The 14,413-nt window shown below is 50.7% G+C and overlaps 1 protein-coding gene across 3 annotated transcripts in view; it reads right to left on the bottom strand.

Annotated features, from left to right (window-relative positions):
* Positions 1-11,822, bottom strand: part of ACVR2B (activin A receptor type 2B) — a 38,388-nt gene extending 26,566 nt beyond the window's left edge. Inside the window, 1 exon segment of one of the 3 annotated variants that reach the window (NM_001005350.2) lies at positions 11,759-11,822. In NM_001005350.2, coding sequence (NP_001005350.1) covers positions 11,759-11,810 — 52 coding nt within the window. In that variant the 5' untranslated portion in view covers positions 11,811-11,822. 3 annotated transcript variants of the gene reach the window in all.

Below are 14,413 nucleotides of genomic sequence, written 5' to 3'. Positions count from 1 at the left end.
CTGTGGGTGTGGCCAAGAAAGAAAAAAAGAAATCACAAAGACAGGCTGGAAGTAAATGGATGGAAATAAACATACCATACCAACATAAGCTAGAGTGGCTATAAAATAAAAGTTTACAACGCTCAGATACCAAAATGGGTAACTTATTCCCCTGTAACTTATTCCCAATATTGAAACAACCTCATACCTGCAAAAGATCACTTCAAAAAGAATTGAAATGCTTTGACTTTTACTGGGAAAATTGTCCATTTCCCAACTTGTGTATTATTTTCTTCTATCTTAATCATCCACATAGGCATGACTATATTTCTGGCCTTTTTCTTCTATTTCATTGCCAATTTAGCAATCTTGCATTAAAAGCTTATCATCTTAGTTACTGTAGCTTCACCAGGAATCCTGAAATCTGGTAGATTCACCTCATTCTTTTTTCTTAAAGACAGACTTGGCTCTTCTTGGTCCTTTGCAGTTCCAAATTGTTTTACTCTGAGGACTATCTAAAAATTCAATCAGAAGGTCAATTTTGTATCTACTAAGATAATCCTATAGTCGTTTGTTTATTTGTTTTTTACTCTGTTAACACAGCAGATTCGTTTTTCGACTGTTTCACCAAGTATGCATTTCTGGGATAAAAATCTTTGGTTGTGAAGTACAGTCATTTTTACATATTGTTGGATTCTCTCTGTGAATGTTCAAAGGAATTTTGCATTTTATGTTCATTAAGGAAATTAGTTCTAGGTATCTCTCCTCCTCTGTTCCCATTTTATCGCCTTCTCGAGAATTCTCTATTAATGTACTTGTTCTCTTGAAAGTTATCATCTTTCTAACCTTTAGTAGTTACCTTGGAGATTACAGCATGCTTCGCTGACTCATCTAAATCTAACAAAAGGGAGTTCCTGTTGTGGCCCAGCAGGTTAAGAATCCAGCACTGCCAGAGCTGTGGCCTAAGTTGCAGCTGCAGCCTGGATTCACAATCCCTGGCCCAGGATATTTTCATATGCCACAGGTGTGGTCATAAATAATAAATAAGTAAATCTAACATCAATTGGTAATTTCACCCTCTTTCTGGACAATGTAAGAACTTGTAGAACAATTAATTCCACTTTCAGTCTACTCTCACATATAGCATTGTTGTCATGTTTTGTTTTTATATTATATATTTCAAATTCAGTAACGTATCTCTCACAGAACAAAGGTCTGAATACTTAATATTTTCATTGTTCTTATGCTGCATCACTGACCTACTATCTAGATTATTTCCTTCTTCCTAAAGAACACTGACTTTCCGTGACACCTTCATTCTGTCTTTTTTTTTTTTTTTTGGCTGTGCCCATAGCAGGCAGAGGTGTACGGGCCAGAGAACAAACCCGTGCCACAGCAGTAACCAGAGCCACAGCAATGACAACACCAGATCCTCAACCCACTGAGCCATAAGGGAACTCTAACACCTTCATTCTCAAAGGGCAGTTTTTAATTAACATGGACGTTTAGGTTGACAATTATTTCTTTCAGCACTTAAAACTACCATTCTGCTGTCATCTGCCTCCCACTGTGTTTGAGAAGTTAGCTATCAATACAGTCACTGCTCTTTTGATAGTAATTCCTTTTTTCTCTGGTTATTTTGTAAGACTCTGTCTTTGGTTTTCAGAAGCTTGGCTGTGATAGTAAGTGTGGGTTTTTTTTTTCTTTTTATGGCTGCACCTGCAGCATACAGACGTTCCCAGGCTAGGGGGTCAAATCAGAGCTGCAGCTGCCGGCCTATGCCACAGCCACAGCAATGCCAGATCCAAGCCACATCTGCAACCTATGCCACAGCTTGCAGGAACAGCAGATCCTTAACCCAATGAGCAATGCGAGGGATTGAACTCACATCCTCACAGAGACACTGGGTCTCTAACCCACTGTGCCACAAAGGGAACACCCAGAGTTCTTATTTATTATCTTACTGAGGTTTACAGGGTTTATTGAATTTGTGGCTTAATGTCACTCATTCATTTTATCAATAGCTGACTTCTGCAATCTAGCATTTCTGGAGGGGAGGAAGTACTCACAGATGGCTGCAGAGGACCACCTGCTAGGCCATGTCACCTACCTTCTGCCCCCAATGCCCTTAGGTGGATGGAGGGAGGGGGGCAGATGATAACAACACAGTGTTAACAATGTATAACCATTTCTCAATATCTTCTTTTCTTCTTGTCTTTTTAGGGCCATACCTGCAGCATATAGAGGTTCCCAGTGGTATAGGCTGCAGCTGCCGGCCTACACCACAACCACAGCAACACGCGATCCGAGCCTCGTCTGTGACCTACACCACAGCTCACAGTAATGCTGGATCCTTCACTCATGGAGCAAGGCCAGGGATTGAACCTGCATCCTCATAGATACTAGTCAGGTTCGAGTCTGCTGAGCCATGATGGGAACTCCTCTCAGTATCTATTAAAATGTTCACTACACATTTCCTATGACCCACAACTCCCGCTTTTGTCATCTATCTTTAAGAAACAATTTTCATACAGTGGGAAAATAAAAAAAAAATTAAAAAAAAAACAATTTTCATAAAACTGTAAACAATCAGAAGGTCCATCAAACGGAGATGAGTTAAAATGTAGTCTACATTCAAACTTTAAAATTTCACACTGGGAGTTCCCACTGTGCGACAGCAGAAACAAATCTGACTCGTATCCATGAGGATGTAGGTTCAATCCCCAGCTTCACTCAGTGGGTTAAGAATCTGGTGTTGCTGTGAGCTGTGGTGTAGGTCGAAGACGCAGCTCAGATCCTGAGTTGCTGTGGCTGTGATGTAGGCCGGCAGCTACAGTTCCAGTTCACCCCCTTGTCTGGGAAATTCCATATGCCACGGGTACAATCCTAAAAAGCAAAAAATAAATAAATTAAATTAAAAAAATAAAATTTCACACTGTTATTAAAAAGACTGAGGTAGATCCATATATATTAATAAGACTGCCAAGGAGGTCCCACAGTAGCACAACAGGATCAGTGATGTCTCTGCAGCACCAGGATGCAGGTTCAAACATTGGCCCAGCACAGTGGGTTAAAGGATCCCGCATTGTAACAGCTGCGATATAGATCGCAGCTGCAGCTTGGATCTGATCCCTAGCCAAGAACTCCATATGCCACTGGATGACCAAAAAAAAAAAAAAAAAAAAAGAGAGAGAGAAAAAAATTGCCAAGAGATCTCTGAGTTCAAAAAGCCATAATGTACACCACCACCAATGCAATGCAAGTCACAAAATGTAAAAATGGACATAAGGCAGTTCATCCTGTAAGAGTCCATTCACTTAAAGCATAATGACAGGTAAAACTAAGATATGCTGTTAGAAGTGGGGATGGTGGTTATCCTTAGGGGTTTGGGGATAGAGACTGGAATGGAGCAAGAGAGGGCTTGGTGGGGGGAGGGGCTGGTAAATTTCTGATTCTGAATCTGGATGCTGATTACATCTGTTTATTCAGTTTGTGAAAATTCTCTGAGCGGTCATTTATGATAATTACACTCTTCAATACGCATTTTATACTTCAGTTAAATGTCTGAAAAAGGGCAATACCATTTTAGGTTAAAAAAAATACCAACCCAGGAGTTCCCATCGTAGCTCAGTGGTTAACACATCTGACTAAGAACCACGAGGTTGCGGGTTCGATCCCTGGCCTCGCTCAGTGGGTTAAGGATCCGGCGTTGCTGTGAGCTGTGGTGTAGGCCTCAGACGAGGCTTGGATCTGGCATTGCTGTGGCTGTGGCGTAGGCTAGTAGCTACAGCTCCGATTCGACCCTTAACCTGGGAACTTCCATATGCCGCAGGTGCGGCCCAAAAAAGACCAAAAAGAAACCAACCAACCAAAAAAACCCTATTTCTCTAAGTACTTCTATAGATACACTGGTCAAATGTCTAGCAGGATATCCACCAACCTGAGAAGGCTGACTTCTGGAGGACTCAGACGGCAGACAGGTCTGGTAAAAGAGACCCTGGTTTTATCTGTAACATCTAAATTTCTGCAACTAAATCTAGGTATGTTATTTATAAAACTAAAAATGAACAAAATCTTAAATGGGAAAAGTTATGGCCAAAGTGCCTACTACTACCTCACCTATAGCCAGGTATACCAGGGTATAACTAGGAGATCCCTGGATAAGGGAAGGTCTGGGAGGGGGTTTTCAGGGAAGGAGAGACAGGTCTCCCCAGAAGAGCCCTACAGGACCCACCCTCAGGTGGGGCGTTCACAGGAGGGGCCAGCCTGGTAGGAAACAAAACCAGAATTCGCCTCTAACTTTTTGCCCCTGTTTTCCAAGCCCCAGAGCCTGATCTCCTCTGCCACCAGGACACAAACCTCTACTTACGAGGCTAGGGTCACACAGCTCAACTCTAACACCCACTCAAGTCAACAGTTCCCAGGGAGACCCTGGTCTGCCTGGCTTGTGAGCATCTGAAGGGACTGCCAAAACTCAGGTATGAAAGATGAAGTTCCCGTCATGGCTCAGCAGAAACCAATGTGACTAGCAGCCACGAGACCAAAGGTTTGATCCCTGCCCTTGCTCAGCGGGTTAAGGATCCGGCGTTTCCGTGAGCTGTGGTGCAGGTCGCAGACGTGGCTCAGATCTGGGGTTGCTGTGGCTGTGGTGTAGGCCAGCGGCTACAGCTCCAGTTAGACCCCTAGCCTGGGAACCTCCACATGCTGAGGGTGCGGCCCTAAAAAGACAAATAAATAAATAAACAAACTCGGGTAAAAAAAAATTCCCAAACAGTACCTAAAGTAAGGGTTTCTTAACCCATGGCTGCCAGTCCAGAGATCTGAGATCTCATGCATCCTTTCTGAATCAGTGAGGAGAAAGGGGAACAGAGGGTTGTCAATGACACAGCGCATTAAAAGCATTGTCCTCATACCTGAAAACACCGTGCACCACTACACAAGCCAGAAGGAAAAAACATCCTGGCATCAACACTCAAGAGCAGCAGCTTCCAAATCAGCCTTCTGTTTTGATTGGTTCGGGTCTAGGAGGCAAGCAGGGGCACCTCCCTCTCTCCTCAGATGGACAGACAACAGCTGGTCTGGTCACATCTTCTGAAATGTCTGGCCACAAGCCCCAGGAAACAGCCTCTTCCATCCTCCAGCCAAGGGCTTGGGTTTCCAAGCAGTCTTCTTTTCCTTCCCCAGAACTAATTTTAGCCTCCTTGGTTGTCAGAGTAGAACTGAAATAGTCGGCAGAGGAACATTTGCAAACAAGAACATGCGCTCACCTCACAAAACACCTTAGCGCCAGCCCAGAAACCAGTCAGAGAGGAGTAGCAGACCAGGCTTCTAGTGAAGGGTCCCCTGGGAGGGGTCACATCTGCCCAGTGGGGCAAGCTTCCTTTCCAACACCTGCTTCCAGCAATCACATGGCCATAAATGAAAACACCTAGCTAGGGCTGCCAGTCCCTGAGTCTGAAAAACGCACATGTATGGGTACGGTAAGACTGAATAGCCAAGGCAAAGCGTGGGGCTATCCAAAGCAGGAAGCCAGGACTGGTCCTGGGCCAGAAGAGGCACTGGTGACCACCAAACAATCTCAGCCTGCCTTATCAGTCTGTTTCCAGTACCTACCATTGTCGCAGACAGAAACACTACTGAGAACTTAAAAAACAGACTCAGAAGAGAGCAGCAGCGTCTTCCCTCCCCCATCCCTATCCCCACCACCACCACCGCCCAACACCCTAGGCATCCAGGAGCAGCACCCCAGGACCTCAAGGGCCAGGCACCTCTTGGGCTAGGATAGCAGGCCTGTGAGTCTGATGGAGAAAAACAAAAAAGGAAGCCCCAATAAGGGGGTGGGTGTCCATTCTGGAACAAAGAACAGGAGATAAAGTAGGAAGGAAGAGAAAAAAAGAATTCTGAGATTCTTTTGTTGCTACAGGTGGCAACAGAGCCACCTGTGGAAAGACCCCAAAAGAGATGAGAAGCAGAAAGTCTCAACCCTAGCAAAAAACAAAAACAAAGACAAAAACAAACAAACAAACAAAAAACCTTTTAAACAAGCACTCCACACCCCAACGACAAGGAGAACTTGGAAACTGAAGAGTGCTTCCTCCCACCCTAAGAAGCGTCTGTAATCCATTGCAAGTGTAGCAAGCTATGTCTTGTTGAGTTCAGATCAGACAGGAGACCCCAGAAAGCTCCCCAGCGAACCGCGAGTATATCAGGGGAAGAGTGGAGAAGGATCACCAGGTTGCCAGCCTGCCAAGCCCCACCAGCAGGCGCCGGTAAAGACCACCCTCCAGTCGGGGCGCCATCCGGGTCGCAACCACGCGCCCCTACCTTTGGGGAGAGGCGGCGCCCCCGGCCCGACGTCCGCGGGCTCGGAGTTCCAGGCCCAGGGCGGCGGCGGCTCCCCAGGGGAAGGCATGCCTGGCGCTCTGCTAGGCCCGCAGCCGGCGTCAGCTCCTGTGGCTGCCAGGTGCGCACACAGGGGCGCCGGGCGGCGCTGAGGCCCAGGCCTCGGCTCTTCTTGACATTCTGCGCGGCGGGCCAGCGAGGAACGATGTGAACCTGGGCGCCTTGGCCGCGGCTACGGCGGTGGGCGGGGGCGGCAGGCAGGCTGCCCGGCCACCCATAACCGCCGCCTCCCTGAAACCCGAACCACTTCTGGGAAAACTCAAGGACGCCAGGTTTCTCCTCGGTGGCCGGCAAGGCTCTCGAGCCACGATTTCGAATCAAACGGACGCTGGGCAGCTTTAAGAGAAGCAAGAACTCTCCTAGGCTTCGGAGAGAATCCATCCTCCCACCCTGATTTCCATGAGGGGAAGAGGACAGGCATTAGCCACTAACCTCACCTCCCATAACTGTGTTTCCCTTTAAAAACATGAGAACATTCTACATCAGAGATTCTCAACCTCAGGTGATTTGCAGAACCCCCCCCCGCTTCTCCCAGGGAATTTGTGGTTGTCCTGATCTGAAGTACTACTAGTGGAGTTCCCCTCATGGCTCAGCCATTAACTAATCCATGAGGACACAGGCTCAATCCCTGGCCTTGCTCAGTGGATCCAGTGTTGCTGTGAGTTGTGTGGCTGTGGCCAGCAGCTACAGCTCTGATTTGACCCCTAGCCTGGGAACCTCCACGTGCCAAGGGTGCAGCCCTAAAAAGCAAAAAAAAAAAAAAAAAAAAAAAAAAGTGGTACTAACATTGTGCGGGTAGAGGTGAATTATGCTGCTAAACACCTTACAGTACCCAGGGCAGCCCCCTCTCCCACCCCCTCCCGGCGACAATCATTGGAGCCAAACTGTCAAGTGTCAAGGTTGAGAAACCCCGTTGCAGAATGAGGTCTACCCAGCCAGGACCCTACCTGAGGGCTGTCTCAGTGTCCTTCTCAAAAGTATTACCCAGATTAGCCCCTTCCTCCCCTAGGCCCCAGATCTCAGTCCCTGGTAACAGGCCAGTGTCTGCCAATGGATCTAAGCTCTGGTCTGTTGTCCCTTGGTTCTCACCTGCACTACTCTGAGCTCCCAGGTAGGGTGCTGAATACACAGGCCCCGGCGGGGTGAGGTGGGGGGGCTTCCTGGTTGGGGGTCAGGGGAAGGCCAGGGCTGGCATGTGAACACTGGGGGCAGGGTCACATAGGGCAAAAGTAAAGAAGCCATACTCAGTGGCTAGAAAGGTAGGGGGAGACAGCAGTATGGAAACTACCCTAGTGTACCCTGTAAGGACAGCAAGTTGCCCCTCAGGACTGATACAGAGGGAATGTGCAGGGCAGCCAGGACTTCACGGAGTCCAATCCAGGGAGCCATAATTTCTAGGTATCAGTACAAACAGCAAGTGTGCATGTGCAATGCATCTGAGTACTCTCACATTTTCCAGGGGAAGGGTCCACAGCTTTCACCAAATTCTCAGAAGGGCTGGGAGCTCTTCACTGGGCTCCCTGCAAAGGAAGTTCCTTAGGTGAAGTGCCAGGGGAAATGCAGGTGCTATCTGGAGAATCATGGTGCCCAGAAAGTTCCTGCAAGGCACTGCACCACAGCAGCCCACCCTAGCTGTGGGAGGCGATGGGGTTCTGTGTCTTAAGTCTTCACTCTGGAGGAGAGCCTGGGAGGCTAGGTGAGTTTCTCACATCATCTATTTTGGAATAGAGTCTTTAAGAGCTAAGGAGGGTGCCCACTCCTCCCAAAGGACAGCCAAGCTGGACAGAGCCTAGAGTGCTTAGCAGGCACAAGGACAGGTAGCAGAGGACACCGTTCCCCAGGGAAGGGTACCAACAGGCCTTGACTCTGTGCATGTCCTTGATAGTTACCACTACACTGGGCCTGAGAATCACTTCGCTCATTCCACACACACTTTTTTAAAGCCATACCCAAGGCATATGTAAATTCCCACGCCAGGGATCAAATTTGAGCCACAACCATGACCTATAGCCCACTATGCCACAGTGGGAACACTTCCACACGCACTTTTCCCCTGAGGACACAGACAACATCTTTGGGTCAGAGAATAGCCTGCCTATGAAGACACCTTGGAGCAGTCAAGGCCAGCACTTCCCAGAGGCACAGACAAAAACCAGGTCCTCTTTCCCAGCCAGTAGCTCCTGACATCCCACTCAGAATATTCTCCAACCACCTCCTAGTTTGCCCTGATTTAAATCCCAAGTAGAGAGAGAGATGTCAGGAGTTCCTGAGGGAGACACAGATGTGTGTCAGGGATGTCCACTGCAAGAAAAGAGCCAAATGACTTGTATCCCAAGGAACAGTGGGCCAGACACAGGATGCAGAAGACTTTCAAAAGTAAGTGAACGTTGATCTCGTAACTACTACTGTGCACCAAAGCAGCATAAATTCTGCCTTTTTTTCTAGGTCAGCATCATCCATTTTGGTAGCCACCAGCCAAATGAGACTGAGCATTTGAAATGCCAAAATCTGATGAAATGTTCTATATGTATAAAATACACAGACTTGGATGACAGTACAGATAAAGAATGTAAAATGTCTGTTTTAATACTGATTATATGCTGAAAAGGATTATTTTGTAGACTTTAGGTTAAATAAAATATACTGTTGATTTGACCTTGTCATGAACTGAATGTTTGTGTCCCCTCAAAATTCACGTGTTGAAGTGCTAACGCCTAGTATGATGGTATTGGAAGATGGGCCTTTGCAAAGGCTTAGACTGCTCATGAAGATGGAAGAGGAGGAAAAAACAAAAACAAAAAGCAATCCTTGGGAGTCCCCATCGTGGCTCAGCGATTACGAACCCGACTAGTATCCATGAGGACATGGGTTCCATCCCTGGCCTTGCTCTGTGGGTTGAAGATCCAGTGTTGCCGTGAGCTGCGGTGTAGGTCGCAGAGGCGGCTCGGGTCTAGCATTGCTGTGGCTGTGGCATAGGCCAAGGGCTACAGCTGTAATTGAACACCTAGCCTGGGAAACTCCATATGCCGTGGGTGCAGCCCTAAAAAGACCAAAAGACCAAAAAAAAAAAAAAAAAAAAAAAAAAATCCCTCACCCCTACCCCAAGCCCCAAGTAAGACCATGTGAGGAAGCCGTGAGAAGGCAGCCATCTGCAAGCTAGGAAGAAGGCCCTCACCAAAACACAACCATGCTGCACACTGATCTCAGACTTCCAGCCTCCAGATTGTGAGAAAATAAATCGTTGTTTAAGTCACACAGTCTATGGTATCTCGTTATTGCAACCCAAGGAAACTAAAACACATTTGCTTCTTTTTCCTTTTATTAACATACCTACCAGCAAATTTTAAAGTCATATGTGTGGTTCACACTACGTTTCTGTTGGACAGTGCTGTTCTAGATCTTCCCCCTACAAGGCCACAGTGTGCCACAGGCGGTGGTGGGACTTCTAAACTGCAAGCCAGGAGCTTGAAGGAAGGGCATCCACGAAATCATAGGAACAGGAGGGCCAGCTCTGCCTCCACTCTGGCCTCCTGAGGCTCTTCCTATAGTTCCTCCCAAGTCAGGACAGTGGCCACCAGACAACTGGCTGTTGTGACTACAAGTAACACCCAATGATCCCCACCTTCCTCCAAGGCAGGAACACAGGTCTGTGGATGCCAATTTAACTCCAGTTGCCCCACCTTGCCGGGTGCACTGCTCAGCACTCCGCAAGGCAGGGAAGAGGAGGGAAATACAGTGCTTCTAGGGGCCCAATCCCTCTCTGCCTCACCCATTGAGGGTCTAGAGAGGGTTCCAGGTCTGAGGCTGTCCTGTCCTGGAAGGAGGTTCCTTCTGCAGACCTGAGAATGGAAGAGCCAGGGATCCAGAGATAGACAAGTAACCTGCTGCTTGTCCATTAAGTCAGCTGGCTGCAGCCCTCCTCTCCAGAGGCCAATGCATTTCTTTCACTTCAGAGTTCTCATTCGTGGGGAAAAGCAGCACTTAAAGGCAGAGAAAGGAACAGGTTCAACACCACCAAAACTTTGCTTCTACGACACAGGTAATGGCTCCAAAAGAGTCATGACACCCCCTCCATACAGCACCAGGCACCAAACAGGGGTCTCTGTTCTCTGGTCCCTGCACTCAGGCCACGCAGCTTTAAGCCCTGCCTGGAGCTCTTTCGCTTTGGTGTAGACAGCTAAGCTATGCTACACTACACAGGAGGCGGGTAGAGTGGAAGTGGGAGTGGGAGTGGGAGTGGGGATGAGGAGGAGATCCCGGATTCCCACCCACTCCCCACCCCCGCAGCAGCCTGGGGATCCCAGCCCCGCCCCTGCCTGCCCGGGCCCCGCCCTTCGCGGGTTTCCCAGACTCCGCGCTGCTGCCACCTCGGGCGGCGGCGGCGGCGGGGGACCCGAGCTGCATGTGTAATGGGGGCTGGGAACAAAGACGCGGAGGACCAGGCTCCCGGGCTGCCGCGCACCAGCTTCCTCGACCGCCCCAGGCTTCTCCCTGGAGATTTAATGCGTGGCTCCCCACGGCTGCCCGGGCCTTTCTGAACCCGAATGCCAAGCCCGTAGCCGCACGTACTGCGTCCCAGAAGCGCTAAAAGAGGAAAATCAGTGCTTAGGCCTGGGGGAAGAGGTCTCCCCGCGGAAAAACGCGCATATACACTCGAAGCCAAATATGCTCAACCACGCGCACGCACGCCGAACGCTAGTCCCGAGGGTCACCCGCCCCCGCCACGTGCTTCCCGGAGGCCAGACAGAACAGAGACCTGTTGGTTTTTCCTCCCATCTCCCCTCCCCTCCTAGGCGCCCAAAACAAAGCAGTCCCGCGGGGTGGCCAGCATCTCGCGTCCCAGATCGCCGCAGGGAAAGCAGGCGCAGGTGGGACCTGGCGCCAAAGGCGCGCCTCCGGAGGAACACCACGCAGATGCTGGTGGGATGGGGTGCTGGACTCCTCCCGGCTATGTGAAGCGACGCGCTTCCCTTCGCTACACCTAGTGGCTCTAAAGATCGCGCACTCCAGCTGCCAGCCGCTGCTGCACCTACAATCCCGCCACTCCCGCATTAGACCTGCCAGCTCAGCTTGGCCACCTGCCCCTCGTTCCAGTTCTCCTCCTAGTCTGCCTGGGTGCCACGCGCCCGTGAAGTCTGAACCCTGACCCCGGGGTTGCCTCTGCGAACTGGAGACCCGCAGGCCGCCGCACGGGCAAGACCGTCCCCCAAAAGATCAGCAAGCGGGGCGCGCTACGCGCCCCCTGTCCCCGCCCCGGGAGGTGCAAGCTGGGTGCAGGTGGCGCGATAAGGAGGCCGCGGGCCCGCCCTTTGTTGGTAAACACCGCGCGGCGCCCGAGGCCGACCTGCGCGCCCCCCACGCCGCGCCCTGTCCTTACCCACGCACAGCGATCCCCAGAGGAGGGCGAGGGCCGCCCAGGGCGCCGTCATGTTCCGCGGCGCCGCCCCGCGGACACCCGGAGCCCGCGGGCAGGGCCGCGCGGCGCTCCTGGGGCGCGCAGGGCCCGGCGGCGGCTGCGCTCTCCTTCCCGCTCCTTCCTTCGGTCTTGTTCCCCGCGCGCTTCCTGCGCCTTCGTCCCAGGGCAGCGTGCAGGCTCCAAGGGCCGCGCGGCGGGGCCGGGCTCAGGGCCGCTGCGGGCGGCGCAGGCTGCGGCCCCGGCTCCGGGGCGACGCGGGGGCCGGGGGGCGGCGGCGGGGCGCGGGCCGGGGCGCGCCCGACTCAGGCATAGCGCGGCGGGGCTGGGCCCGGGCCCCGGGCGCAGGGGCCGAGTCCGGAGGGGCCATGAACTGGGGGAGGGGTGGGGGGAGGGGAGCTGAACCGCGTCCAAAATGGCTCCTGAGCCTCGGCCGCGGAGCCGAGCCAGCAGGGAAACCCGGATGTTGGATACAAAGAGGCGGGCGAGCTGGGCGGGGAGGGGGAGGGGAGGCGGGCCCTCCGACCGCGTGGTCCGCGCCCCCCTCAGGGGCGTGGCTCCAGAGAAACAACAACACAGAGACTCCGCCCCCAGGCCGCGCCCTCCAGCAGGACGCGTGCAAACCATGGGTTTGGAGGGCTAAGCAGGGTCAGCTGGCAGAGTTGGCTGGGTCGTGTCCGGTAGCACTTTACCCCAGAACCCCAGCTCCCCAGCTCCCCGTGGCCTCCCGCACCGGGATTCTTGCTCCGCGCTGAGGATCCCATTCTCCCGGAACGCATGCTGCCCTGCGACCCCGAGTGAGTGGACCGCCCCCGATGATTCCTCTCTGCGCCTTCATTTCCCCGCCTGATGGGGGTCACAAAGCCACAACTAGAGATCTTGGAATTGACCCATCCTAGTGAGGGAGGGCGCGAGTCCCGCCGGGCAGAGCAGCAGCAGGTGGAAAAAGGCCTGTAGCAACTTGCTTCCCTACCCTTACCCAAATATTCTCAGCACTCCCACCCAGTTCTCTATCTCAGATTCTACCGTCCTTATCACAGCTAGAGTTTGGAAGGGTCTTGACGGGGGCCCCTAGCTAAAGAGGGAAAGCCCCCTCACAGCTCAGGGATGAGGTGCAGAATCCTTGAATAGAGAACTTCAGCCTCTCCAGATTTGCCACAGCCTTTCTAGGAGCAGGGCAAGAGCAACCAGGAGGGAGGTGGTGCCTGGAAGTGAGTTGTTTCACTTTTCCGAGCCTTTTTATTCAGAAAGTGAGGAGCCTAAATAAATAAAAAAATAAGGGAGGAAAAGTGAGACTCGATTCCTTCCGTCTTTTCTTTGTTGGCGAAACCGCAGCATGCAGAAGTTCCCTGGTCAGAAATTAAACCAGCATCACAGCAGTGACAACACGGAGTCCTTAACCTAGGCCACCAAGGAACTCCATGCATTTTTTTGCTTAATTACACAAATCTTATTCAAACAAAATCTTATGTAAAAGCCTACCATGTAAAATGTATATTGCCTTGATCGAAGTTGAAATGAAGGGCTACCATCCCGTTTCCAAAGTACCAAGTACACCTCAGGGGCCAACAACACTTTGGAATCACTACCCAGAAATATTTGGGAGTCTCTGAAGGCCTCTTAATAAATATACACCAGAAATGACAGCCCCTCCTTGCTAACCTTATATAACACTTTTTTTTTTTTTTTTAAATGGCTGCACTGGCAGCACATGGAAGTTCCTGAGCCAGGGATCAAAGAATCCCAACCACAGCTGCAACCCATGCCACAGCTAGAGCAATGCTGGATCCTTTAACCCTCTGTGTGGGCCAGGGATTGAACCCGCACCTCCAAAGTGACCTGAGTGGTTGCAGTCAGATTCTGAACCACTGCAGCACAGCAGGAACTCCTATACAGGTCTTTTAACACAGAGTTGAATGCTACTGTGTGCTAAGTAAGAAGCGGCAGAGAATGGGATACTTGGGCTCTGTATTAGGTATTTGGTAACTCCACGGGAGGCTATGCTGATAGACACATGATGACAAGAAAAGCAACTCCATATCCAGAATAAGTGTCTTTTTCTAGGGATGATAAATCACTGCCTCCTTCCTACTGGAAGGTTATAACTGTAACGTGTCTACCACAAATTAAACTGGTTGTTTCCTCTCTTCTACTTCACGCTAAATGGGTATCACAATAAGAGCTCAGGGTAAACCAAACTGCTAACACATCTGTGTCTTCCACCCTGACTTCTCTGGGAACTTTTTATTTTTCTTCCTTTTTGGCCACCCTGCAGCAATATGGAGTTTCCCCGGCCATGGATCAGATCCAAGCTGATATTTCAACATACACCACAGCTGTGACACCAGAGCCTTAAACCACTGTGCCCAAGGGATCAAACCTGCATCCCAGGGCTCCCAAGATGCTGTCGATCCTGTTGCACCACAGTGGGAACTCCTATTTAATTTAATTTAATTTAATTTATTAAATTTATTATTATTTTTTTTAAGGCCACACCTACGGCACGTGTTCCCAGGCTAGGGGTCAAATGAGAGCTGCAGCTTCCGCCTACAACACAGCCACGGCAACACCAGATCTGAGCCACACCTGCGACCTAGCCGAAGCTTGTGCCAACTCCGG

This window comes from Sus scrofa, chromosome 13 (genome assembly GCF_000003025.6).
Source record: "Sus scrofa isolate TJ Tabasco breed Duroc chromosome 13, Sscrofa11.1, whole genome shotgun sequence".
Taxonomy (NCBI): domain Eukaryota; kingdom Metazoa; phylum Chordata; class Mammalia; order Artiodactyla; family Suidae; genus Sus; species Sus scrofa.
The sequence above is the reverse complement of the archived record's forward strand: the minus strand, read 5'-3'. Positions and strand labels throughout refer to the sequence as shown.